General features: G+C 50.5%; 1 protein-coding gene across 2 annotated transcripts in view; it reads right to left on the bottom strand.

Annotated features, from left to right (window-relative positions):
• PPM1E (protein phosphatase, Mg2+/Mn2+ dependent 1E) overlaps positions 1-27,142 on the bottom strand; it is a 47,508-nt gene that overhangs the window by 11,508 nt on the left and 8,858 nt on the right. Inside the window, exons 1-2 of one of the 2 annotated variants that reach the window (XM_053275101.1) lie at positions 13,628-13,743; positions 537-655 (exon numbers count right to left, since the gene is read on the bottom strand). In XM_053275101.1, the coding sequence (XP_053131076.1) occupies positions 537-655; positions 13,628-13,728 (220 nt within the window). In that variant the 5' untranslated portion in view covers positions 13,729-13,743. Of the gene's footprint in view, positions 1-536; positions 656-13,627; positions 13,744-27,142 lie in introns of those variants that run through there. The other variant, XM_053275100.1, reaches the window with a different exon arrangement.

Here is a 27,142-nt window from a genome sequence, read left to right as displayed (position 1 = left end):
CTGGGCTCCTTGGAGGAAGAGCGGGATATAAATGTAATAAGAATAAACTCCCAGAATCCCCCGCTGCAATTTTGCTTGGGGATTCTGGGAGTTGTAGTCCACAACATCAGGGAATCCCTGTGAGAGGGGACACTGCTGCACAGCTCCCCACAGCCAGAAGATGAGAGTCCATCATCCTGAGTTCAAGATGAAGGAGAGGTCGTCCCACATGCAGAGCAGCGCCAAGACCCACCAAAGTCTTGGACGGATGGGAGAGCAGCCCCGAGTCCTGGACCGCTGTCAGGGGAGGAGTGGGGAGAAGGGGTTGTGGCAGGGGGTGGGAAGGGGAGGTGTGCCCCATTGATCACCAGGACCAACAAGTCAACAGGCAGACAAGGCATATTCTGGGTGGGGGTCCTGGGGGTAGTTTAAGCACCTCCACCCACGAGGCCACAGTCTGAGCTTCACCAAGATGGAGCCATTTCTGCAGGATATGGGCTTCAGAGCACAGGAGTGGACAGGCACCGAATATCCGCCAAGACAGAAGAGGCACTTACGTATGATCCCGTCGGGGCTGTCCGCGTGCTTGGGCAAGTAGTGTGCCGAGAGATCGCTCTGGAGGACTTCGTCGGCTGTCGCACGGGCTAAGGCAGCCGCCAAAAGCGAAGGGCAGTTGCTGCAAGAGGAGGAGAGAAAGTCCATGCTCAGCGGAGGAGGTGGCTGGCAAAGGCCTGAAGAGCGCCAAGTGTGTGTGGAGGGGTGCAGCCCCCAGACAGCGGTGAGCAGGGCTTTGGGCACCAGCCAGAAAGGTGGCCTTGGACCACAGAAGTCTGTTGCCATCCCTTCCAGGCAGTTAGATCACAACAAGGGCACCCCTTTCCCTGACACGGACCAGTGACAGCGCTGTGCAGTGGCTAGAGCTGCGAAGCAGGAAGCCCCTGGCTCCACACTCGTACCGGCTCTGAGCCTGTCGGGGGTGGGGTGGGGGTGGCTCCTCTTTCGGCAGGCCTGTCTGCAAGGTGCGGATGAGGATCCTGACCTGCCTTGCCAGTCTGTTGTTCAGGGGAGTGCCAAGTTAGTATCTATGGGCCCCTTTTGAGAACTCGGAAAGCAGTTGTTTTTCAACTAAGAAGTCCTCAAAGCAGTTTACAAAGTAGAAAGAACACAAATAAATATTAGTCAATTCCACAAACGGAAAAGCAAACTTCTGCAGCTTTTGTTATGCCTAACAGCTAAATAGCCTATATTGAGAGCTGGTCTTGTGGTAAGCAAAGTTGCACTTTTGAATTGGTGCCAACTCCTGGCGCCCACAGAGCCCTGTGGCTGTCTTTGGTAGAATAAAGGAGGGGTTTACTATTGCCTCTTCCCGCACAGGATGAGATGATGCCTTTCAGCACCTTCCTAGATCACTGCTGCCCAACATATAGGTGTTTCCCATAGTCTGGGAAACATACCTAGGGCAGGGTATATCCAGTACCTCCAGCCACTGCGTGGGGGCTGGCGGCTACCGAGAAGTGGGGCTGGAGGCTCTGCTGTCTGGAGCTCGCTCTTCCAGCGAGGAACAACAGATCCCCTGCAACCTAAAAAGACGCCAGGTTCTCCCTCGGGACAGCAACACGGAAGATGAACTTTGGCTACGATACAACAGCACCCTTTTCTCTGTCCAGATGTCTAGGGCTCAAAACCCAAACCGGAACCCTGCCAGACACAGGTTGGAAAGTCTGAGGCTGCCTCACCTGCTCCTAGGACGTCTTGCATTTGAACCCAGGGCATCCAGTCCCTTGACCAAGCAACTTCCCTCCTGTTGCTCAGAGCACCACTGGTCCCTTCTGAAGGGCCCTTCTGAACCGGGATCTGGAGAGTGCCTTGACACCAGAGGTGGATAAGGCAAGTGCGCATCGTGTGCAGTCTGGGCCATTCTGATTTTCTGAGGCTCATGGGTATGTCAGTGACTTGAGCAGACGGTTAAAAATACACACACCGCCAGGGCCCCCAAATGAGATCATGTCCAGAGACAAGCTCCAGCCCTCCCACTGCAATGCCAGCCAGCAGGCCTTTCCCAGCATCAGCCCACACCGCCACGTCGAGGCGCAGTTTGTGCCCACCCCAAGGAAGCACAGCTAGCAAGGGAGATCCGGGCCCTTGGGGCTGGCTCTCCCCTGCAGGAGGCCAGTCTTTGCAGAGTGTGGGGCACACAGCAAGGGGTCTGGAATTCCACACACACCCCCAGCAGAAATGGACGGACTGGGACACTCTTCCCCTCCCAATTCCTGGGGGTCCAGGATCCAGGCCACTGCCAGGAGTTATTTATAAAACCAACAGCTTGATGGGCCGGCCTGAAGGGTGGTGGGCACGTGCGTGCTCCTTGGGAACTCCGGCATCCTGAACACACCACTGGGGCTTCCTCTTGGCATGTTGAGCACACGAGTTGAAAAACTAAGGCTGCCAATTTCCCAGAGGGTTATGCGCAGCATCACCAGAGAGAGACACGCGGCTGGTGAGGCCCTCGGAACCCCTCATGTCAACAGCTCCCTGTGTGGGCTTGTAGGATGCAAAGCGTGCACCTCTGAACCCACCAAGGGACGCATTTCCACCAGAGACCCTGCAGACTGAGCAAAGAGACACCTTTCCAAGTAGTGAGTCTCCCATCTTTAGCAGGGGGAGAGCAAATGGCCCTCTGCATCCCCAGCACAGCGTCCCTCCGGTGGCCGGTGCGGATGTCTGCCTTACATTTCTTTTTAGATTGTGAGCCCTTTGTCGACAGGGGACCATCTTATTGATGTATTATTTTTCTATGTAAACCACTTTGAGGATTTTGTTGAAGAGCGGTATATAAATATCCGTCGTCATCGTTGTCGAATATGGGCCCTCTGCGCGACATGCCCTCCCGGGGATATGGCCGCTGAGCTGTGAGGGAGGCAGGCAGTCAGGTCCTTCTGTTGCAACTGCCTGTGTCGGGAGGGACCCGATGCCATGGGTGAGTGCCACGGGCTCTGTAGGCCAGACACCGCCGGCAGAGACCTCTCCGCCCTCCACCCCGCCTCCTTCTGCTTCCATTTCTCCATTGTCAGGCTGAGACAAGCTCCACCAAGCCCCGTTCCCCCAGGCGGGAGGCTCTCCTTCCTGCCGCCAGATCTGCTCATCTAATAATACCAACAGACGGCCACAGCATTAATTGCCTTTGACATCTGTCCGTTGCAAATCTCCTTAGAGAGGCTTTCCAGGACTGTGCAGTGCCAGCCGTGGAGCGATCAGCTGGGGCAGTCCCTCGGCTGCAGGCGAGGGAGAGCCGGAAGCGCCGGCCAGCCGGGGCTGCGGTGAAGGGACCTGAACAGGATGGGGGCCTCTTACCCAACCAGGGCGCCCAAAAAGAATCCAGATATCCAGAAATTGATAGAGTTCTGTTGATTGAGTTTTGGAACTCCTTACGTAACGGGATGGTGTTCCCTAAGGGTATCGTTTTATCATAATTATATTAAAATATCATAATTATATTAAAATATATAATATAATTATGATAAAACTATACCCTTAGGGAACACTATCCCGTTATGTAGGGAGTTCCAAAACTCAGTCAACAGAACTCTTATCTATATACACACAACAAGATGGTCTCTACATCGAATTTAAAAGTCCAACAGTCCAAAAGCTCATCAATCAGATGGGCGAAGTCCAAGTCAGCCTTCCCAATGTCTTGTTTTAGCCGAGGGAATTGCATATCAGAGTTTTGCCAGCATCTGTTCATGGATATGCTGTTGCCAGGCACGCTTCAACTCTAATTGCGTCTTCTTCAGTGGCAAATGTAGTATTTAACAACATATCATGTGTGCTGTGTACCTCGACCCAACCTAAGGATAGGGTTATTGTTAGCTGCTCCCTTCAGCTTTCTTTGCTAGTTCTGTCTGAATGGCTTAAGTAGAGTCTGACCTTTCCCACAATAAAATCTGACCAGACCAGGCAGGAATCTGCCTGCAACACCATGGAGTCGGCTCCGACCCATGACGCCAGGGCTGAGCAGACTTCAGGCTTCGGGGCAGCTACTTTCTCCCCCCCCCTTTTTTTGTGGGGGCCACCAACCCCAAATAATTGTTTGGGGAGCCCATTGCAGAAGCCCTAACATCTGGGGGCAGCTTATAAGGCCATGAGCTCCCCGATGCCCACCCGGGCACTAAACTGCAACAAGTCCATATCAGCGTTTTCCCTTTAATGGGGATTCCCAGATGCTGTTGACGACAACTCCCAGAATCCCCAGCTTGCAATGGCTTGGGGATTATAGGAGTTGTTGTCAACAACATCTGGGAATCCTTGTTTGAGGCAACACTGGTCTATATTCTCCAGAACCTCCACCATCACTCCAGCATTCATACCAGTTCAGTTCGTCCCTCTAGTGACCGAGACCCGTGCGTAAGCCAAGACGACCCTTTCTCTGGAACCCCTTGCTACAGATCTTCCCCACACATCCTCATATGGGATTTGTAGCTGGGAGCCAGTCTTCTAATAGAAGGGGACGGGGCTCAAAATTCTTTTCATCGGAACGGCTCCCTCATCACCTTCTCGGGTTCTGGTATATACACAAAATACAGCAAACTATTAAAAGGCTAAGTTAACTAAGTCATCCCCTCCGGAGGCTGTTATTGAGGGGTTGGTAAGATGCGAAGTGTATTTGATTGGCTAAAAGGCGGCCTGTGCTGCTCTCTAGAAAAGGTGCGGCACCAGCGGAGGCGGCCTTGGGGCCTTTCCTGAATGCCAGTTTGGAGGCCTCTCTCTTTGGCCCAGAGATGGCCAGGGAAAGGAGCAGCCAGCTTTGCTCAGTGCCTGTAGAAGTCTGGAGGGATTACCGGTGCACACGAGGCCTGCCAAGGGAGGGCTATTCTCGGCTGGGATGTCACTGCAGATTCCCCTCTCCTCTGTCTCAGAGCAGCCGTCCCCCCGCCCCTCACTAGCACACTGATCTGATCTAACCTACGCTGGCTGCTGGTGCTCCCACAGCAGGTGAAAGCTCAGGTGCTTATTTCAAGTCCCGCGGCGGCGCTGGCAAAACGGGAGCGGGCGCTGTTCTGATGGGCAGCGGGAGCGGAGCTACGGCCCAGGGAACGGAAAAAGAGACCCGTCTTTCTGAAGGCTGCGTGCATCCATTGGAACTGACAGTGCCATGCCGGCTAAAGGGTGCCCGGGAAGCAGCTGCCCGGTTAAACGGAGGGTGACTCAGTCTTTGCCGCGTCCCCCTCACAGGGTCCACGTCTCAAAGGCACTTGCGTCTAGTCAAAATAGGAGAGAGCGCTCAGTAAAGGGAAAGAAAGCCCCAGGGCAGGGGGTCAGCCATTTCTTTGGTAAGCCCCAGTGCAGGGAGATCGATTCTCCTTGAATTCCAATTCAGGGAGACCAATTTGCCCCTGTCCTGGACAGCAGAGAGTGCCCCCCAATCTGAAGAGTCCACTGGAAAGAGGCGTCACACGGGCCCCTTCGGCAGAGACTAGAGGGGCATTGCATTGGCCAGTAGAATGGCCAGCCCCGCCTCTCCAGAACTGTGTATCTGTGCACACCCATAATGCAGTAAACACTCTGAAAGGTGGTGCATGTCAAAACGACATCTGAACCTCCGATGAGCGGGATGGGAAGCCTCCATGTCTCTTTCCCTTTCAATAATATTCTTTTCAGCGACTGCCAGGAAGCGGCTGAGTGCCTCCAGACTGCAGCAAGGAATGTGGGGTTTGGTTGGGTGTTTTGCTAGCAGGGTCTGTCTTTTGTTTGGAAGAGTATTCACAAGGGCTGTGATCTGGGAAGGCAGTCCAATGACTCTGCAGTTCAGCATAGCGAATCGGAAGGCTTTGCAGGACGTGTCCTCTGCCAACTGTGGGCAGGTTTTCCTTTTGTCAGATAACAAAAGGATATTTGGTGATGAGATTTTATTTGGTGATTCCCCCACCCCAACCCCAGGAAAATGGGATCAAAAGTGCAAAATCTGCCTGATATAAGTAATACAACAAATCCAAATGCGATACTAAATACAGTCATGCTTTTGATCATTTGTGTTTGTTTTGATGACTATGCTAAACACAATCACTATTATAAAAGAGCATTCCTTCTGAACAGCAGATCTTGGAGAAAAAAATGAATACGGGAACGCTGCAGGATGATCTGACCAATAACGACTGCAGTCTGCTGCAGGGAAACAAACACCGGCACTCTGCCCCTGTGCATCTCCACAGACCCAAGCCCACCGGCTTCCCTCTCTGCAGAAGACCAAGAAGGCAGCCATTCTGCAGAGATGGCTTTCGTCCCCAGAAGGTAGGTAAAAGGAAAAGTGTGCCATCGAGTCGGTCTCGACTCCTGGCAACCACAGAGCCGTGGTTGTCTTGGGTAGAATACAGGAGGGGTTGACCATTGCCTCCTGCCGTGCAGTGTGAGACGATGCCTTTCAGCACCTTCCTGTATCGCTGCTGCCCGATAGAGGTGTTTCCCATAGTCTGGGAAGCATACCAGTGTGGATTTGAACCGGCAACCTCTGAATTGCTAGGCAAGTCATTTCCCTGCTGCACCATTAGGTGGCTTATAGTGGTGAGAGTCAAATGAGTGCCACAAAAGTCCTGCACCTCTTTCAGAGAGAGAGAGAGATATCTAAGCAATGTAAGCAGCCAGATCCTGCTACCACCAGACAGCACCAAATTCAACCTAAACCTATTGCAAATGTGGATACACTCCCTTGCCCAAACTCAGGGTGGCTGATGTAACAATGCAATAAAATGACACAGGCAGGCGTCAGCAAAGACACTCCAAGAAATCCAGCCGCCATTTCCCTCGCATACTTTCCACATGTATCTCCAGCTCCGTCCATACAAGGGCTGGTGCCATTTTGCACCAACTGTACCCCACCTCACAAAGGCCTTCTATGCCCATTTTCCTGAAGAGGCCTTGCAATCAGTGTTCCCTCTAACAGGGATTCCCAGATGCTGTTCGCTACAACTCCCAGCATCCCCAGCTGCAATGGCCTTTGGCTGGGGATTCTGGGAGTTGTAGTCCACAACAGTGTTCTCTCTAACAGGGATCCCCAGATGTTGTGGGCTACGACTCCCAGAATCCCCAGCCAAAGGGGAGAAAGCCCTGGAGAAAGCTGAGATCATCACCGGGGCGTGTGCATTACATTATTTGATAAGCCTCTGCAGCCTGCGGGCAGGAGGGAGACCAGTGTTTCTAAATACAGTCATTACACAATGTAAATACATTTTAGCGCTGTCTTCCATTCAAATATAAAATTATATTAGTCTCCCTTTAAATATATATATATATAAAATGGAACGGAGATTGAGGGCTGTTTCCTTTATTTTGCTAATGGAGCTATTAGGAAGATATTGAATCACGCTGGCTTTCTGATTGACCGAGAACCAAGCAGAGAGGAATCAATAAGGCTCTCTTTGACTTCCTGGAGTGCTCTCAAAGAGCCACCCCCCCTCCCCCAAAAGACTCTGCAAGAAGATGGGGGGGGTCCTGAAACTGAATCCATCCCTCCACCCAGAGAGGCTGTTTGGACAGACAGGCAGGCAGGGCCCCCCCAGCCCCACCTCTGCCTCCTCTCCCCTCTTCTAGGGTCCCAGGACTAGTTGGTGTCGTTTTACGTGGCTGGATGGGAGGAGTCTTGGCGCAGGGACCTTCATGCCAGGCCTGCACAGTTTGGGACCCAGAAGATACAGAGCCGGGTGCGTCTTGCTTGCTGCTGCCTTCCTAGGACTGGAAAAGCCAGCGAGGGCCAGGCCTGGAGACCGACAGCTGGCCTTGGGCTTGGCAGGTCACAGGCAAGCCTCTTCCCTCTGGAGCCAGGCTTCCCTCTACACGGAGCGATCCAGCGACCTCCGCTGACTGCGAGGGAGGACAGGTCTATCAGTGGCTAGAGGCCACCTCCAGGCTCAGTCAGAGGCAGGATGTCTCTCGACGGCACACTTTACCTTTATTCTTGAGCTGCTGCTGCTGCTGCAGGCCCAATGCCTCAGGCTTCTGCAAGTCCTGGGCAGGGCAGTGAGTTCACTTTATCCTCGAAACCACATTACAAGATCCCTTTGGCCAGAAGAGCACCAAGGTCACCCAGTGAGCTTTGTGACGGACTGGAGATTTGGACCCAGCCCCAACACTCCTCTCACTACCATGTGCTGCTTCTCTAGACTCGTATTATGCACGGCCAGACTGCCTGGTGCACTAAAAAAATACGCTTGTATATCCATTTCTGGGCTGATCCTCCTCCTCCTCCTCCTCCTCCTCACACCTTTTTAGGAGCTGGAACACTGCATCAGGAAGCCAGCGTTTTGGATTCCACTTCAGCACTCCAAGCAACTCACACCTCCTCCTTTAATTTCCCAAACTCATCCTGCACTGCAAATCAGGACTCGGCATTTCCCTGTCTCACACCACCGGCAAATGCCAGGTGCTGTTACAAGCCAAGAATATCTTATAGCCCCAGGTGGGATAACGGAGTAGAGGTTCTGCTCATGTGTGCACTGGGCCAGACATATTGACAGCCAGCTTGGACAGGAGAACAGACTGTCCTGGAAGGCGGCAAGAGGAACGGAGAGGAAACTCAGAAATGCGGGATAAGAAGTTCAGAACACACAGCTCTTAGGAACACAGGAAGTTGCCATATACCGAGTCCAACCACTGATCCATCTAGCTCAGTAGTGTCAACCCAGACTGGCAGCGGCTTCTCCCAGGTTTCAGGCAGCCCGATCTTGGAGATGCTGCCAGGGAGGGAACTTGGCACCTTCTGTCTGCAAGCATGCAGCTGCTGTTCCACTGAGCTATGGCTCCATTTCATATTCCCTGAATCTTAGAATGCTCACACAGGCAATTTCCCATTCAAATGCAGACCACTCATGCTTGCTGCCACCAGACCAGCTCTCTTCAGAACCCACAACCCTGCAATGATTGTGGGTTGCAATGATGATTCTCATCATCTGAGAATCAAGGCAGGGCCTGCAAGAGGAACGGAGAGCATTTCACATTTCGAATTCAACAGCTCCACCGGGCAGTAACCCTGCTGATGTCAAACAGTTCCGCCTGAAAGGCATAACTGGGACCAGGGCATTATCTATAATGAGTACACAGACTCAATAGCTGTTTCTCCATTTGAAAGCAAGCCTTGAAGGGGGCGGGGATGCAATCTAAGCTGAACTAATAAACTGCAGCAAGGTCAAAAAGAAGGAAGTGGAAAGACTGCTGCAGATTCCTTGGTGAGGGGAAATTCAAGCAAGTCACTAGCACTCTGTGTGTGTGCGCGTGTGTGTGTTCGCTACAGAGCAAAGAATAGGCCTGCGATGAAATGTCACCGTTTTAAGCTGTTTGTGTTTTCTGATGCTCAATCTGTTCCTCCTTATCAAGTTTTGGGTTACATAACTGGGCCATGCCAGATTTCTCTCCAAATGACTCATTTCGGTTTTATATTCCTTTAGTGCCAAAGACAGTTATAAAACCTGTTCTTTTTGAACCATCCCCTGATCCCCAACTCCCTGTCTCCCAGCTCTTTGTGAGGCTTAACCTTCGCCAACTCGATTGCCTGGCCTTTCCTTCCCTTCCTTCTAACCGTCTTTCAGGGTATGGCAAAATTCCATTATGGTTTGGAAGGTAGACGAGATGGCTCCAGAAACAGAGGAAGGCGGCCACATGAGAGTCGTGCATGGGCTATAGGTGCAAGCCAGTGAGGGCTGCTTCATCCAAGATGAATTTCTAACAGGGATATCGCTTTGGGGGGTGGGGGAGGCATTTCGCCAGTTGGCTCTGTGCATACGCTTTGAGGACCATCTCGTTTCTCAGCTCATTCAAGACGCCGCTTTTGTGGTTCTCGGTCTTGAATGCTGTTGGACTACAACTCCCATCATCCCCAGACACCACAGCCAAAGGCCATTGTGGAAGGGGATGGCAGGCACTATAGTCCCAACAGCATCTGGGGAACCAGTGCAGAGAACATAGGAAGCTGCCTGAGTCAGACCCTTGGTCTATTTACCTCAGTATTATCTGGCCAGGCTGTCAGCAGCTTCTCCAAGGTTACAGGCTGGAGTCTCTTTCAGCCCAATCTTGGAGATGCTGCTAGGGAGGGAACTTGGAACCTGGATGCTCTTCCCAGAGCAGCCCTGTCCCCTAAGGGGAATCTCTTCCAGTGCTCACAGGTCATCTCCCATTCAAGTGCAAGCCAGGGCAGACCTTGCTTAGCAAAGAGGGCAGTTCCTGCTTGCTACCACAAGACCCGCTCTCCTCCGCTGCCCAGATGGCTTCAGGAGCGCCTCTTCCCATGGAACCGGCTGGCTCAGCACTGGCCTGATTTTATGTCTCCCTGCCATCCAAGGAGTCTCTCTCAGCCGTACTGGGAGATGCTGCCAGGGGTTGTACCTGGGACGTTCTGTGCAGGCAAAGCAGGGGCTACGGGCCCACAGAGCCATCTCTAAATATAGGAAGCAGCCTTATCCCGAGTCAGTCCCTTGGTTCATCAAGCTCAGGGATTCTCAAGGTTAGGTCCCCAGATGTTATTGGACTTCAACTCCCATCATCCCCAGCCCCAGTGATGGGAGTCGAAGCCCAATCACTTCAGGGGGCCCAACGTTGAGAATCCCTGAACACTGACTGATGGCAGCTCTCTAGGGTTTCAGGCAGAAGTCTCTCCCAGGCCTGCCTAGACATGCTGCCAGGGACTGAACCCGGGACCGCTTGTTTGCAAAGCAGGAGCTTTTACACTAAGCGGTGGCCCCATCCCATAAGAAGCTGCTGCCTACTGAGTCAGACCATTGGTCCGTCTAGCTCAGGACTGTCTACACTAAGCAGTGTTCTCTCTAAGGGGTTTCCCAGATGTGGTGGATTGCAACTCCCAGAATCCCCAGCTGCAGTGGCCTTAGGCTGGGGATTCCGGGAATTGTAATCCACCACCTCTGGGAATCCCTCTTAGAGGGAACACGGACACTCAATGGCAGGGGCTCCTCAAGGTTCCAGGCAGGAGTCCTGCTTAGCTCTATCTGGGTATTCCAGGGACTGAAGCAAGCTGCTCCTCTTCCGATGAGCTACAGCCCCATCCCCTAAGGGGAAGATCTTCCAGCGCTCACCTGTCATCTTCCATCCCAATGCAAGCCAAGGCAACCCCTGCTGAGCAAAGGGGACCATTCACCCTCACGACCACCAGACCAGCTCTCCTCCCCATGATCATTGTCTAGGATGCATTCTGTGGATATATCTGTTCTGGTAATCTCGTGTAGGAAGGTGGCCAGGTGAGCATGAAGCTAGACACCTGAATGGGCATCTGCTCTCTCTTCCCCTCAGCAGTGGCTTCCCTGCCCCTCATTGCACGTGGAGAAGTCTGGGGCGAGCTAAGGACAATGCTACCGCAGCCCTGGGAGAGATAGAGTATAATGAGAGAGGGAATTTTTCTCCACCATTCCTAATTTTGAATTAGGAATTTACAGGGCTGCATTTTGGGTGGTCCCCCTCTCTCCACCGCAAAACCTCAAGAATGCTGTGGCACCAGGGAAGAAGTATTTGTCCCCCACCCAAGCAGTATTTAAATGTATTAATCACAAAAGCCAGAATTAGCCTGTGAAGTTCAGCTGAGATGACCTATTCCATCCTACCCTAAAATAGGGGCGAGACTCTGTTCTTTTTTCCAGAAGCCTGCACAACGGGAGAAAGAGTGTTGCATGAAACACTAAAAGGATTAAAAAAATGTCTTCCGGTTGCAAAATCCCCCAAGCCAGTAAACAAAGGCAATTTGTTTGTTTTTCTTTTTTCAGTGTTTCTCTTTCTCTGGACATTGTTGCTTTTTAATTAATCACTTCCTGAAATTGCCAAGGTTATTGCCATGAATTCGCTTCCTCGGTAGGAGCCTTTCCCTTTCATGCCTTGGTTGCAGTCCTGTGTGTGCTTTCCTGGGAGTAAGCCCCAGTGGACTTGGTGGGGCTTGCTTCCGAGGAAACTGTGCATCAGAGCACACCAGAATGGAAGATTTCTCCTTGCCCCCGAAACGATTCAGAGCTGCTCAACTTTGTCCCTTCTGCAGATGTTGACATACAGTCCAGTCTCTCTGCTCCCTTTCTGCTCATGGAGCAGTACTTTCTACTGCATGGAGCAGTAGCAGCAGGAGACGGAGCATGCACATACCTCTTGCCTGGGGGCTCCCCAGAGGCATCTGGTGGGCCACTGTGCGAAACAGGAAGCTGGACTAGATGGGCCTTGGTCTGATCCAGCAGGGCTGTTCTTATGTTCTCATGTTATGTGCTTCCTAGAGGCTTCTAGTGGGCCAGTGGGTGTAATAGAGAGGCCTTGGGCCTCATCCGGCTGGGCTGCTCTCATGTTCTTAACAACAAAAAATGGTGGAGAAGGGGGAAAGAGAGATGAATACAGAGGAACTGGAGGAAAAATAAGAGTATTAAATCCTGGTGGTATTTTGGGTGCTTCATTGGCTCAACTGTATTAGTTCTGCATAGTTTAACAGGCATTTTATTTGCCCTTGTAAAATGAATGGAGCTGCTTTTTATTAAAAGAAAAACATCTTCCAGCTTCAATGGAAACACAGGAAGAAACAAATTACTGCTACATTATTACAATCTTCCAGTTGTTGTTTTAAAAAACAAACAAGACAGAGAGACTCATGCAGGCGCAAGCGATTAAAATCTGAGAGTGGGGAGAACCTATTATAGGTTTCCCTGACCATTATCATATATTCCACCACACTGACACTTGCATATTTTACACAGAAATTATAACACTCCCAATAGAAGGCAGGAGTCAAAGCAACATTTCCCCCAAGAGAAATATTTTCTGCTTCAGGCCAATTTTAAAGGTCCAAGGTCTGCAAAAAGAAAAAGAAAAGAAAAGAAGTCTTCCAAACATATTTTTCTTTGCCTCAACAGGGAAAGAGTCAACCCAGTACAAGTCACACTGACATCCGAACACAAATGCATCCCATAAATTTGCATGAAATGAAAGCAATTTATAACAGCAATTTATTTAAATGCGCCGTGATCCTGCCTGATCTGCGGCCCTGCTCAAACGGCCAGCTAACAATGAGTATTTAATGATTTTCTATTATGTGCTGATGGGCTGCTATAATTAATTTTGGTCAGGAAGATCTCTGTTGCTACAGCGGAACATTAACTTCTCTCAAGGACTCCCATACAACCCATGAAAGTCAGGAGGACTTTCTGGCGCCCTGCACACAGACCCCTCTGCTCCCTTTGGTGACTGATTAGTAAAACAAAAACAAAAAAAGGGCCAGATAGGCATGCTTAAAATAAAATAATTATATCAGCGGCCGCTGATGTGATCAGATACACCCGCACTGTGTTGTCTCCACAGTAGAAAAGGGTGGCTCATCCCACATGGAAATCCCTGCTAGCTTGGCAAAGAGGCACCCTTTAACGTGGTGATTCTCTTTATTTAGCAGGGGGAGAGCAACTGGCCATATCCACCCCCAGCACAGTACCTCCAGTGACTGTTGCTGGTGTCTGTCTTATGTTTCTTTTTAGACTGTGAGCCCTTTTGGGAACAGGGATCCATCTTATTTATTTGTTATTTCTCTGTGTAAACTCCCCTGAGCCATTTTTGGAAGGGTGGTATAGAAATCGATTCGAATCAAATCGAATGAATGAAAGAGTGCATTTGTGATCCTCCTCAAGGATTAGCTCACCATGGCTCCTTGGGGAGGAGGAAAGCTGGTCTGGTGGTATCTTGGGAACCATTCAAATGCAGCGTTGACATTAGCTCTGCCTGTGGGCTTCCCAGCGGCATTTGGTGGGCCACTGTGTGAAACAGGATGCTGGACTAGATAGGGCCTTCTTGGGCACGATCCAGCAGGGCTGTTCTTGTGTTCTTATGTTCAAACAGGTCTCTTACCCCCTGCAGAGGAAGCGAGCGGCACCCATTATTCCAAAACCCACCAGGCAGAGAAAAACAAATGCATTCCCAAACCGCTTGACGGCTCTCTGTGGGATAGGTGCCCATACAACAACAGCTACCCAACTGGAGTATAATTAACAGGGCTGCTATGCAGAGAGACCTTCTGCGATTCACCCACACTTGCGGCAAAGGGAGCAAAAAAAGGGGGGAAACAAAAACCCTGCTTGAAAGGTGCAATGATTAGTGTTCCCTTGTGTTCCTAATCACTATGAACAGTGAGGGAAAGGCTTTATTCAATTTGAGGTCCCTGAAAGGTGTGCCTACCCTGGGGAAATCACCCCAGAAGTCTATCCTGAAGAAAATAAGGACAGGCTCATCTCTGAGGAGGAGGCAATTATTCCAGCAATTCTACCGATGATTCTCCACGACACAGGTCCTAGGCAATCCATCCTGAGCTAAACATGTAAGGAACAAATCCTGCACTCCAAGATGGTACAACGTATAACGCCGAATAAATCATCCTCGTCCATTTGGGTTGTCAACCAATCCTCAAATGGACTGGGGAGGATCGTTCACTCCATGTACTTCAGTGAAATTGCTTCCAAGCCGTTCAGATTGCCTTGAAACAGCCTTCAAAGGAGGCTTCCTCAAAGTGCTACCCACGGCTTCCCAGGCTTCCCACGGCTAGCGCTCACCAGGGATATTTCGGTGCCTGCCTGACACCCCACATCTACATATTCCCTCAGACTTCCCCTCAAACACTCACTCATTTGTCAGAGGCCTCATTCTGACAAAATGATTCACCTCCCGATATTGCAATCTGATACGACTCTGAACACCCTCCATCCAGCTCAGCCGGGCTGCTTCCTCCTCCCTTTCTGTGGGATGCTTCCCACCTCCTCACGTTCTCCTTTTGGGGCCTGTACTGCTCTGCCACGCCTCCATCTGTGCTGCTGCCTCTGCCTGGTGGAACTAGTTCTACACACAAAGGACGGTGCAGCAGGAACAGGGGCGCCCGCGGTGCTTTCGAGGCCAGATCTCTAGCCATGGGGGCTTTCCACTGCCAACGCAGACCAAGCAGAAGTGCTCAGGCAGGGACCGGAGGGGGGAGCCACAGTGGCTTGGGGACCAGAAAAACAGAACTGCTGGTGGTCCACAGCCCCTTCAAGACCAGCCCATCCAATGGGCCATCCAGGGCCCACATAAGAATGTACAGAGTGTGGGGAAGTGTACTTCCTTCCCCACAACGCTCTTTGGAGAGGGCTCCTCCATCTCTCCTAAAGGGCCCTCCCAGCACGGAGGAAAGTGCAGCCCCGAGGGGGAAAGGGCTCTCACACGGAAGGAACTCCAGAGCAAGACCCTCACAGTAAGTGCCCCAATTGGATTGGGTCTGAACTCTACCAACCTCATGAAATCGGGGGAGGACGGCCCTACTCACAACAGCATTTGAGACCTAAACCTTTGGGGCCACAAACTAATCTGATGCCTGAAAGGACAGCGGTCCCTATGGTTGACATGTGCAGCTTCTCCTAGGCACATGGGCTCCATATGATTTATTATTATTATTGATTCGATTTCTATACCGCCCTTCCAAAAATGGCTCAGGGCGGTTTACATAGAGAAATAAATATCCAATACATTTAACAGAATGCCTGCAACCTTGGGAAGCTGCTGCTAGTCTGTGAAGACGATACTGAGCTAGATAGACCAATGGTCTGACTCAGGATATAGCAGCTTCCTATGTATGTTCCTATCCTCCAAAATAGTCTCTCCTATGCTAAATAATGCAGGAGAATATTCTTGTCCAAGTCTTCTTCTGGTAAGGGCTGCTCAAGAGATGGTAACCACGCAAGTGTGGGAGAGGGCTTCAGTCTGACTTTCTTGCACAGCAAGCTCCCCCGCCCCCAACCAGATAGGCAGCACTGCAAAACACTGAGCCCCCACTCCCTCAAATCTGAAGTGGGACAGTCCAAAAAGGGCTCTGCCACTTTCTCATAGGAACCTAGGAAGCTGCCATATACTGAGTCAGATCCTTGGTCTATCTAGCTCAGTATTGTCTACCCAGCCTGGCAGCGGTTTCTCCCAGGTTGTAGGCAGGAATCTCTCTCAGCCCCTGCTCTTGGAGATGTCAGGGAGGGAACCTCCATCCCCTGAGGGGGAATCTCTTCCAGTGCTCACACTTCTAGTCTCGCATTCAAGTGCAACCAGGGGAGACCCTGCTTAGCTAAGGGGACAAGCCCTGTTGCTCCCACCAGACCAGGATATGTCGTTGCACAGGACCAAAAGGCCTTCCATGTAATTCCCTCCTGCGAGGGAAGGCCATCCATCCACCATCCTGAGGAGTCCAAAGCACAATGCCCCACAGGCAAAGGGCAGGGATACCGCGGAAACACTTCCGCAGATTAGCTCCATCACCACTGCCCTATTTAAGGGCTTCGGTCTTTGATACCATACGAGATTCTGCAGGGCACGGCGGCAGGTAAAACCAGCACCAAAATGCAAAACGGCGGGCAGTTCCGACACCTCTAGAGCTGAACTTTGATCGCAGCGAGCCATCAAAAAGCCACCCTTGGATCAGTAAAGAGCACTTGCTCCTCTAAATGAAAAGCAGGCAACATCCCTTATCGTTCTGCCAGGCTCTCCCCCCACCCGCCACCCCCAGTTGCTATAACAACATGCGAAAGCCTTTCATTCCCAAGGACAGCTCCAGCTATTTTTAAATGCAACAGCTGGATGTGTGTGCTTGAGTTTCACTCCTAAAATGACCAAAGTGGTTTATTTTCCTCCTCTCGGTATTACAGGAGAAAGATCAGCTGCGGCGGCTCCTGGAGGAAGACAAACGGCAGAGACCTCCTGGAGGGTGGTGGAGGGGGCTGCCATTTCCTTCTGCCAGAGGCCCACCTGGTAGCCCCGGCTGCACAGAGGAGCCCCTTCCCTAGTTTAAAGGGCTTCTACGCTGCCTTTCTGCCGGATGACAGACCTCCAAAGCAGCCGACAGTGAGAAAACCAAGCCACGGAAGTCGAGATCAGAAATAGAAGGCAGCAATGACTCATGGAGGGGACAAAATGTCATAGGCAGCCCAGGTCTTAGGTATTCCTCCTGCTCTTCAAAGGTTTCCCAACAGCCACTGGAAAACCACACCGTAAAAATGCAGCACCCTCAGGCATCAGGATCAGGAAGCCCCATGTTTTCCTCTCTAAAGGTAAAGTGTGCCATCGAGTCGGTGTCGACTCCTGGCGGCCACAGAGCTCTGTGGTTGTCTTTGGTAGAATACAGGAGGGGTTGGCCATTGCCTCCTCCCCCACAGTATGAGAGGATCCCCCTGATGTTTCACACAGGGACCTTCTTAGTGTACCAGTGCTAAGCCATTGGGCATGGCCCACGAGAACCCCACTCTCCCGGTAAGTAGTTTGTCTAGGGCCAGGCTGCTCAGCTTCAGCCCTCCTGCAGATGTTGGCCACTGTGGCTGGGGATTATGGGAGTTGTAGTTCAAAAATAGCTGGGGGACGGGGCTAAGTTGGTTTTAGGCCTGGTCTAGGGCAAACTACAGGCGCTACCCACCCATCTTATTTATTTTGGATTTCTCTATGTAAACTGCTTTGGAAACTTTTGTTGAAAAGCGGTATAGAAATTGTTGTTGAAGGGCAGCCAAAAAACAGCAGGTCAGTCCTGCAAGACACTCAGGCTGTGTGCATCTGTTGGCCCACCCTGTTATGCATATCCACCTACTCTGTGTCCCTTTTTCTACACATGTTCCGGGAGAAGGAGGGAAGGAGAGCCTTTCTGCAAAGAGGATTCTCCTCTCTCCTTCCAGCTTGTGGTACCAAATATACACACGCGTAATGACAAGAAATGCATCCCCCCTCTCACCCACTCAGCGATTACAACGGAATCAAAAGTGACCTACGTTGTGTTTCCTGAACAATAGTGACTTGTGTGACAGAAAGGAAAGTAAATTGCAGGGGCTTTAAGAGCAGGATCCTTCACCACCACCACCACCACATAGCCACCCACGGTTTAAAAGCAGAGATCCAGAAGGAAAGGGGGTGGGGACACCCTCCGCTATAGTCTCCCTTTAATAGTTTGGTCTTGACTGACTGCATTGCATGGTAAGGATATTAACTGGAAAAACCGAAGGAGTACAGCTCCTTTGCCTGGATGCCTTCGCTTTGGAAGTCTTCATATGAGGGCTGTGCACCCCAGCGCAGAAGCAGGGCCTGTGCCCTTCATTGGTATTTGCTAGATGCTTTTCCTGGTTTGGATCTATAATATCATCTGGGAATCCCTGTGAGAGGGAACACTGTGAGTCCTGGGAAGGACTCCGAGTCAGGGCACAGTATTTGGGGCAGGTTAGTTGGGATGCGTTTCTCTCATATTTTATTTGTTCCTAATGCTCCTTTGGTTGCTTTGAACTACAATTTCCAGAAGAACTACTGTTTAGAAATGAACTGCTTTAAAGTAAAACTACTTCTCTTTACTCTAACAGACTGTAGCCTCTGTCTGTCCAACCCCGCCCCCCCGCCCCCGCTTAGAAGCCTTTCCACCCTCCCTAACTTAGACTGAAACAGAGGTTTGGAAGGCTGTTTCTGTGGACAATTGGGGGCAGCGGTGAAGCTTAAGTTCACGGGGCTGGTTGAGACTGGCCCATGACAGAAGCCCCGAGGCTAGAGTGCGTGCAGCCCAAGAGAGAGTTGGGGAGAGAGTCCTCCCGCAGAGGAGAGGCGGGCCGGGACAAGTCCTTGGGGGCGTTGGACCTGAGCCTCTGCAGCACGGGGCTCTCTGCACCCCAACACAGTCCCGGCAACACCTAGCCAGGACATAGAGGGGCTGGACGTCTGCTTCAGGCCGCCCCAGAGCAACACTCGGGAGGGAAAGGTTGGCCCCCATCAGGCTGGTTAATGTTGCTTTTGCATCCCATTTGCAGATTCGGGAAATGCAAAAAACCCGCTTAAGAATCACAGGTGATTTGGCTCCACAAGGACTCCTCCGGACACAGGTGTGGAGCGGCACACTCTCCCCAGGCTTTCTGAAGCCACCCTAAGACAGCTCTGCCTTTCCCTCGACCCCGGGCAGAATGGCAAGGCAGACCAGGAAGTTCGGCAAGGCACCTTTTCCTGCAAACACTTCCTGCCAGCTTTCAGGCAAGGCAGTAAGTTGGCACCACTGGCGAAGGAGCCTCTTCGGAATTCCATCGGGTTGCAGAGACCCGGCTCTCCTCCACTGGCCTGGCTGGGAGCAGCTGTGACCTCCTGTCCGAGAGCGGTGCCCATCTGCAGCCACTCTGCCTGCAGCCAGCCAGCCTCCAGAGATGTGGGTAGAAGCTTAAGCTTTCATGGATGCTGCTCTGGACCAATCTTGGAGCCTGCTGGGGAACTCCGAGAGCATCGGAAGCAGACTCTGCTGGGAGCTGTCCCAGGTGCTGCAGCCCACGGCCCCTTGGAAGCCAGACCTCCGCTTCTCCCTCCAGGCCAAAAGGCCATGCTGCGGACCAGGAGGGCTTCACAGCCCCTGCTGCCAGGGGAAACCTTTTCAAGACCAGGACAAAAGCAAGGAAGCCAAGTGGGCTACTTCCCAAGGAGAAAACATGACAAAAGGCAAGTTTAGAGTGTTGTTGCTTGTTGTTATGGAAACACTGAAAGCAAAGGCGGGGTGGGGGGGGAGGGAGTGCAGAAAGGGAACAAAGGCGCCCTTGAAACAGCCAGTGAAAGGAAGAGGCTCTTGCCTCCACCAATACTAATGTGTGCCCTTCAGAAAGGAATGCCGCACACCTCCTTTGGAAAGGCCTGAATTGCCGCACCCCAACCCAGCCACTGAAAAGAGGAAGCCACTTCCACCTAAGGACAGGCCCAGAGGAAAAACAAATCTCACAAATTAAGCCGGAACAGAACTAGAAGTTACCAGGAGAGTGTGAGTGAGAGAATGTGTTTGTCTGTGTGTGTAGAATGAGAATGTTCCAATGACATAGTCACACACTGCACTATCTTGCAAAAGCGATCCACGTGATCAAAGAATCCTCTAGCTTTTCGAATCGTCCTACGGAATACAAGTGATTGAAAAGTGATTTAAATATAACTGCAGCTTGAAAGAGAAGAGAGTCCTAAACACTCAGGGAGGGCTAGATTGTGAGATACAGTAGCAGAACTACATGTGGAATGAACAGGAAAAGAAGTGGGTACCATCCACCGTAACAGGAAGCAGGGAAATGGCTTTAGGTACACTTTTCTTGACCTCCTCTTCTGCATTTTAGCACTACATTGACAGTAATATTTGTAATTATAGTGGATTATGCTATAATCTATATAATCCACTATAATAATTAGAATCATAATCCACTATATCATTATCGTGGATTATGATATAATCACTTTCATAAATATAGCACTCCGCAATTGTGATTCCCGTCCATAACCCAAGATGTTTCTGCACACCAATATACATACACTTGTGGGGCTCCAACTCGTCTTGCTATGCACAGAAACACTTGCACAAAAGCTCAGAGGCTCACAACTGTGGCATGTCAAAAACACACAAGCTGCTGAGTGGCAGGTGTGCTTAAGAAAATGAACTCAACGACTGACAGAGGGGTGCTCTCTCAATCAAAACCATTGCTCCCTCTCGCAGGGATTCCCAGATGCTGTGGACTACAACTCCCAGAATCCCCAGCTGTAATGGCCTTTGGCAGGGGATTCTGGGAATTGTAGTCCACAACATCTGGGAATCCCAGTTAGAGGGAACCCTGATCACAACCACTCTCCTTGTGCAGTTTTTCCACCTGTGAGCAGGGTGGGGTGTGTGTGTTTGTGTGTAGACTATCATAGCTAAAAAGGAAGTATCTCAACGCATGCAGCGTTGTTTAGCTGGCACCTCCCACCTGCAGCCAACAATGATCTGAAATAAAAGGACTGACTAATTGTTCTCAGATCTGTGCAGAGAGCTTGAAGGGCTTTGTGTTTGCGGGCCTCCTCAGAAGGGATGCAGCACGTTTCAGGAGGCAGCTTGTATTGTTGCTATGGTAATTATTATTTTTCCTTGGGAAGTGCACACTCAGTGCTGATTTTGAGTTACCGGAGAGCAATTATGCCAATTAGCATGTGTGTAGAATCAAATGGTGGTGGGTTTTGGTTTTTGGGGGTCTGTGTGTATATTTCTGCTTTTATTTTAGCACATGAACACCGACAGTGTGGCAGGGCTGACAATGAAGTTACTGAATCACTAGGTCTGTGCTCGTGCATGGGGCTGCTTCTAAATATCACCCAAACAATGCCTACAAGAACGGACTCTGTAAAATGGCGGGGCCCAATAATTATGCTGGGGCCTATATAAACTAGGGATTATTGCCAGTTCTTCCCTGCAACCCGTTTAAAGAAAGCACACCCTTGGCTTAACAAGGGGAATGAAGCATCTTCCCTTTCATTTGAGGAGCCAGAAATCACCCCTTCTGCTGTTTCTCCACAGGCAGGTACCTTTATTGGTCCAGAGGGGCAGGCTCGAAGAAGGGGTCCTTATTCTTTCTTCTCTGCCCCCCCGCCCTCAACTTCTCACTTGACAAAGAAGTTTCTGAAAGGTGACAAGTGAAGGAACAGCCAAGACAGCATTTTCCACACATGTCAGAAAGTGTTCTGTTCTAGGAAAGGTAAGATGGCATCGATTAAGAACAGGCATCTCAAGCGGCCCTCTTCTTTCTGCCTATTGTTACTCATGTCTAGAGATTTTACTGGTATAAATACTTCATGGATCTCTTTTTCATAAGGCATTACCAGCCTCTTCTTCACAGGAGGGCACCATTGGTGACCAGCAGCTTCTGAGTCAGTGGGAATTTTCATGCTGGGGCTGTCTGTCGCAATAAATTGTATTCCAGTTGGTAAATGGTTGCACAGTTTCCACAGAACACAACGTTCATTTCTGTAGCTTTGCTAACTTTATACTAATTTGTCCACATTTTTTTGTTTTTTTGAGACATTGAAATGTGATATTTATATTCATGGTATGAAGACTGCTGGTGTCTGATGGAGGCTGCCAAAAGCACTGCAGTGACAGAGATCAACTCAACACTTGATAAACATGTTGTTTATAAAGAGATTCTAGTAAACACTCTCGAGTAAAGGAAGTTTATGCAGTCAATCTCTAGTCAAATTGGCATTTTGAACATCTGCTTGACTGACTTTGCAGTCAATATTTCAACCTCACCCCAGAGCAGTGAACTGGGCTGGGGGGTACGGCCACATCCTGGTTCCAACTGGTCGTAACACCTGCTTTCATTTGGCCTGGATCCTTTCAGCTTGAAAAATGACAACGAATGATATCTTCACTCTGGAAAGGTCCACAACGAGCATACAAAAGTCTTCCAGGAGAATCAGGCTAGGGTCCTGGGCGCACGTCCCTAGGGAGTAAATCCCACTGAACTCAACAGACTGCAGTACGGCTGGATCATTCTCTCGCTAGTCCCAGGAAACAGAAGCAAGTTCTCAAACATACTGAATGTTCAGCTAGCCCAGCTGCATGCCTCCAACACTGCAAAATTTCATGTATATATTTAAACACACCGTGATTAGCAAAAGAACATTTAAAAAAAAAATTCCTCAGCTTTGTTCCTTAGTTATTTTGATTTCTAAATCACTGTCGGCACAAACACATGCCCTTACCTGTCAGCTTAACAGCCCACAAAGCCTGGCTTCCTTCGAAAGGAGGGAAGGTTGCTTTTCAGTACTCTGCCCTGGCGACCTGAAAGAGCTCTGAAAGTATGAGAGAGAGGCTGCCGGATTCCACATGACATCCCAGCATGACAAAAACCCAAGCAAAATGTGGTCTTGTGGTCACAAGCATGACTTGGCCCCTTAGCTAAGCAGGGCCCACCCTGGTTGCATACAAATGGGAGACTTGATGTGTGAGCACGGTAAGCTATTCCCTTTAGGGGATGGAGCCGCTCTGGAAAGAGCAGAAGGTTCCAAGTTCCCTCCCTGGCAGCATCTCCAAGACAGGACTGAGAGAGACTCCTGCCTGCAAGCTTGGAGAAGCCGCTGCCAGTCTGTGAAGACAATACTGAGCTAGACCGACCAAGGGTCTGACTCAGTATATGGCAGCTTCCTATGTTCCAGTACACTGAAACCTGCCAAAATCAAGCCTTTGTAATCCCTCCCTCTTGTAGCCAAGTGAAACTCCAGGATCTAGGCCAGGCTTTTAATGTTCTCATGTAACATGCAACTCACTTGCATAGGAACCTAGGAAGCTGCCATATACTGAGTCAGACCATTGGTCTATGCTTGCCACCACAAGACCAGCTCTCATCTCCCTTGCACAAGCAAGGGAGAGGAGCCAGATCCCAACCCCATGCAGGCAGCACATCGTTGCGTTTTGAACAGATATAGTTTTCACGGGGGAAATCAGGCCACCCCTCCAGCCAACATGCTGTGCTGAACTGCCTGTGGGTGGAAATCCGGGAGTCAGACACAATGACTCCTTGTGGCAGAACCTGTCATCTCTCTCTTAACCACACTTGGCTTTCTTGTCTGCTTCTTCAATTAAGAAGACAGACTGCAACATTTCAGATCTATCACGGCACAATCTGCCCAGAGATTCGGAAAGGGGGCAAACACAGAGGACCCCAGGAAGCTGTCTGAACCCAGCCTACGCCCACATATGCCCAAGGATAGAAACCTAGGAAGCTGCCATATACTGAGTCAGACCCTTGGTCTATCTAGCTCAGGATTGTCTTCACAGACTGGCAGTGGCTTCTCCAAGGTGGCAGGCAGGAGTCTCTCTCAGCCCTTTCTTGGAAATTGGCCCTTCATGCCTTTCCCGCAGAAACACTGTGATACTGACCCTATTAGGTCAGGCTGATACTATAAGAGGCAAAAGACGAGGACAGCCTTGATGCAGACCAATATCTAGCAACAGGCATAACAGGAGCCCTGCCCAACTCGGCACCAACCTGATCACAACAGCGCTGTGTGCTTCCACTCAAGGACAAACATGTCCATGTGGTGTTAAGGGGTTACCGTCCCCAGAAGGGGTCATCGCCCCCAGTTAAGGGGTTACCACCCCCAGTTCTTCAGCACTGACTCATATCAGCTTTAAGTCCATTCCGCCCCTTTACAACCGAGCAGGGAGCTTTTTGTTCTTGAGAGAAAATGCTTTGCAACAGGCCGCTTGGAATGTGCATGAATTCACCGAGGCCAGGAGGAAATGGCCCAGAGTTCCCCTCCGATTTGGGAAGAGTGGCCACTCTCCTGGATGTGGAAAGATGGCTGGGGAATCATTGGGGGTCTGCCATGGCGGCGAGGACATCCTGTTGTGCATGGCAGATGGCAGCCATCAAGTATGTGGATGGTGCAGGGAGGATCTGGTCCCAGTGGTAAAGCTGGGGCACCAATTTGATTTGGAGGATCCCTTCCAGTGACCCCTGGGGTGCTGGGGTAAAGAGTCTCTGAAGGGTCCCAAGTATCTCACAATGACTTAAAAAATAAATAAATAATCCAAGCTTGGATTAACATTCCTCCAGCTACAAGGAAGAAGCTCTTGATTTCATCAGCCAGAGCAAAAACTGGCTATAAATTAGGGCTAAAAATCTGCATCGATTAACTAGTGGAATTACTCATTAATGGCAGATTAAAATGTGGATTTCTAATTGTGCCTTAATCAGAGCTGCCCTCTTGAAGTCCACGGCTTATTGTGAAACAGGACTGAGCAATTGCTTAGCTAATTTGGGTACCTCAGCTAAACACCACAATTATTTATAAACCACTTTTCAATAAAAAATATTTCCCAAAGCGGTCTCCATCGAGATAAATAAACACAGTACATAAAATGGCTCACAATCTGAAAAGAAACATCACCCATCGTTTGCTTTGAGCAGATTTGCAGATCTGCTTTGGAAAAATGGAACACAATCAAGTATAATTAGAAGGAGGTCTTGGGTCATGTTTTGCAGCCTGCCTCTCCAGTTCAGCGCTGCACAGGGGCCATGTGAATCTTTACTGCAGTTCCAGTTTTGGTTAAAACCAACAACAACGTGGAATGCTTCGCAGATTTGCAGGTCGCCTTGAACACAGGTCATGCTAAGCCTGAACAGAGTTGCCGTCTTGGCTGACACCAATGCAACAGGATGTCTCAGTCCCGGCAAATGCGGCATCCCTGGTAGGATCCGGGGTCCACAAATATGACTGACCTCCAGAAACTTAGTTCGGGCAGCCAGCAGAGAAAAGCTTCCGACCTGCTCTGTTCCAGGAGGAACAAGCAATAAAGACCAAGACTTGAGGCCCTGGCAGCAGACGGATGCAGAGTGTGGTACTTTCTGGGATCCAGTATTCCTGCCAGAGAGGACCCAAGAGGGCTTAGAGCTCTGCCCATCACCCTTCCCCTTTAAAACCACCTGCAGCAGACTCAAAAGGGGCACACTGATTTTGCCTCTGTGGAGCAGAAGCAGGAGACACCTGCCTCACCGGCTCCTAGAAAGACGGCCCAATGTCCGGAGCAAGGTGCAACAGTGCCAGATGGCAGCAGAGGTTTTTGGAATGGGGTTCTCTTGCCAAAGTGGAGAGCTGGTCTTGTGGTGGCAAGCATGAATGGCCCTCTCTGCTAAGCAGGGTCCACCCTGGCTTGCATTTGGGTGGGCGACTACATGTGAACGCTGTAATGGAACCCTGGCGAGCTGCTGCCCGTCAGAGCAGACAGTCCGGAGCTGGAGAGGCCAAGGGTCTGACTCAGCAGCAGGCAACTTCCTATGTTCCCTTGGAAACACAGAGGCACAGCAGCACAGGTTGTGCCTCATCTCAGAGCGCCCTCAGGCAGGAGGGCAGCCAACATTCAGCTCCCAAGCTCAGCCACCAAGTGGAGACTTCATCTGGCCAGACCGCCCGAGATGGGCCGCTGCTCTCCTTTCCTCTCGAGACGCTCCGCTTCTCCCCCACCACCGTGGCACTTTTGCCCGCGTGTCAGCAGACACCACCATCTGTCTTTGGCAACAGTTTGGAAAGCAGATTTCGTTCTGCCCGAGAACAATGATTCTTCCTCATGCTCAGTTCTGAACAGAACAATTCCACACATAGATCTGCATGTCCTTTCCATGGAAAAATAGCACTACCCCATCTGGAAATTGATTTTGGAATTCTGGAAGGGGTACCAACACAGTACCCCTTGAAACCAACACCAAAGGCTTAAGTGTTGGAATACTTATTTTTATTTATTTTATTTCTTGTTAAATTCAGTTCTACTTCTGAAGGATTTGGGGTTGTTGTTTTTTAAAGTTCTTGGCCAACCTTCCGCAGAGGGAAAACACCACACTGATCCTCCTCAAAAGCTCTAGGAAGAAGAGCAAGCATTCCTGTGGAAGGACGACAGAAATATTGACCCACAAGAATCAGCACCACCTGGACTATTCAGTTTGGGCAGGTGAGTGGAAGAAGCACAGAAGGTGGGGTGGCAAACCCTCAGACACCCATGATGACGTCAAGCTTGGCCTCCCCAAGATCCTCCACAGAAGCCAACGAGGGAGAGGATTCTGCTGGATTTCATTTCCCTCCAGTGCGCAGATCTCTAACGCAACCCAGTACGGCTTGTTAATAACATTCTGGCTGTAGCGTCAGATTAGCCAGTCTGGCCACAGAAAAGGATTCTTTTCCTAATGTAATTCAGGCAGGAAAGCGCCCATCAGCTTCATTTTCTCACTCCCCCCACTTCTCTTCAAAGTGCTAATTGGCCCCTTTGGCGTTGTGGTGGGTTTCCCGGCAAAGGAAACAGCCCCCCTCATTTTCTACAGGAAGAAATGCTGTTACTACTAAGATTGCAGAGGTTTTCCTCCAAGTGCATTTCTCGAAGTGCACAGTGATGCGAAGAAACTGAGGTTGCCCCTTCTAGGAAGGCTCCCCAGATACCCTCCAGCTTCCATTGCCACTTCAAATGCCCCTGACATATACAGACAGCTCCTCTGAACATGCTGCTGGGATTTTCCTCCCTCCCTCTCATTTCTGCCCTCTGATGGCCAATTCCTCCCCCAAAAACCTTTCAGATGAAAGAGCCAGAATTGCTGGCGAAACAGCGGGAACATACCAATTCAGCCACACTGAAAGAGCGCCAGCTATTCCAAATTAAATGGCAATGAATCTCTCCACATCAGATGCGCTCGGCGTGTTGCTTACGTTGAATGCTATGCAGCTCAGAACACACAGACTTTTTTTCTAGGACACAAAATACTGCCAGCTGCATTTCTTACTGCTACGCCTCACATCTCCTAGATGGGCCGGATACCAGTTGCAGGGGAGTAACAGCAGGCCATAACTTCAGCTCTTGCCTGTGGGCTTTCCAGAGGCA

This window comes from Hemicordylus capensis, chromosome 12 (genome assembly GCF_027244095.1).
Source record: "Hemicordylus capensis ecotype Gifberg chromosome 12, rHemCap1.1.pri, whole genome shotgun sequence".
In the NCBI taxonomy this organism is placed as follows: Eukaryota; Metazoa; Chordata; class Lepidosauria; order Squamata; family Cordylidae; genus Hemicordylus; species Hemicordylus capensis.
This window is presented reverse-complemented; position numbering and strand designations above follow the sequence as displayed.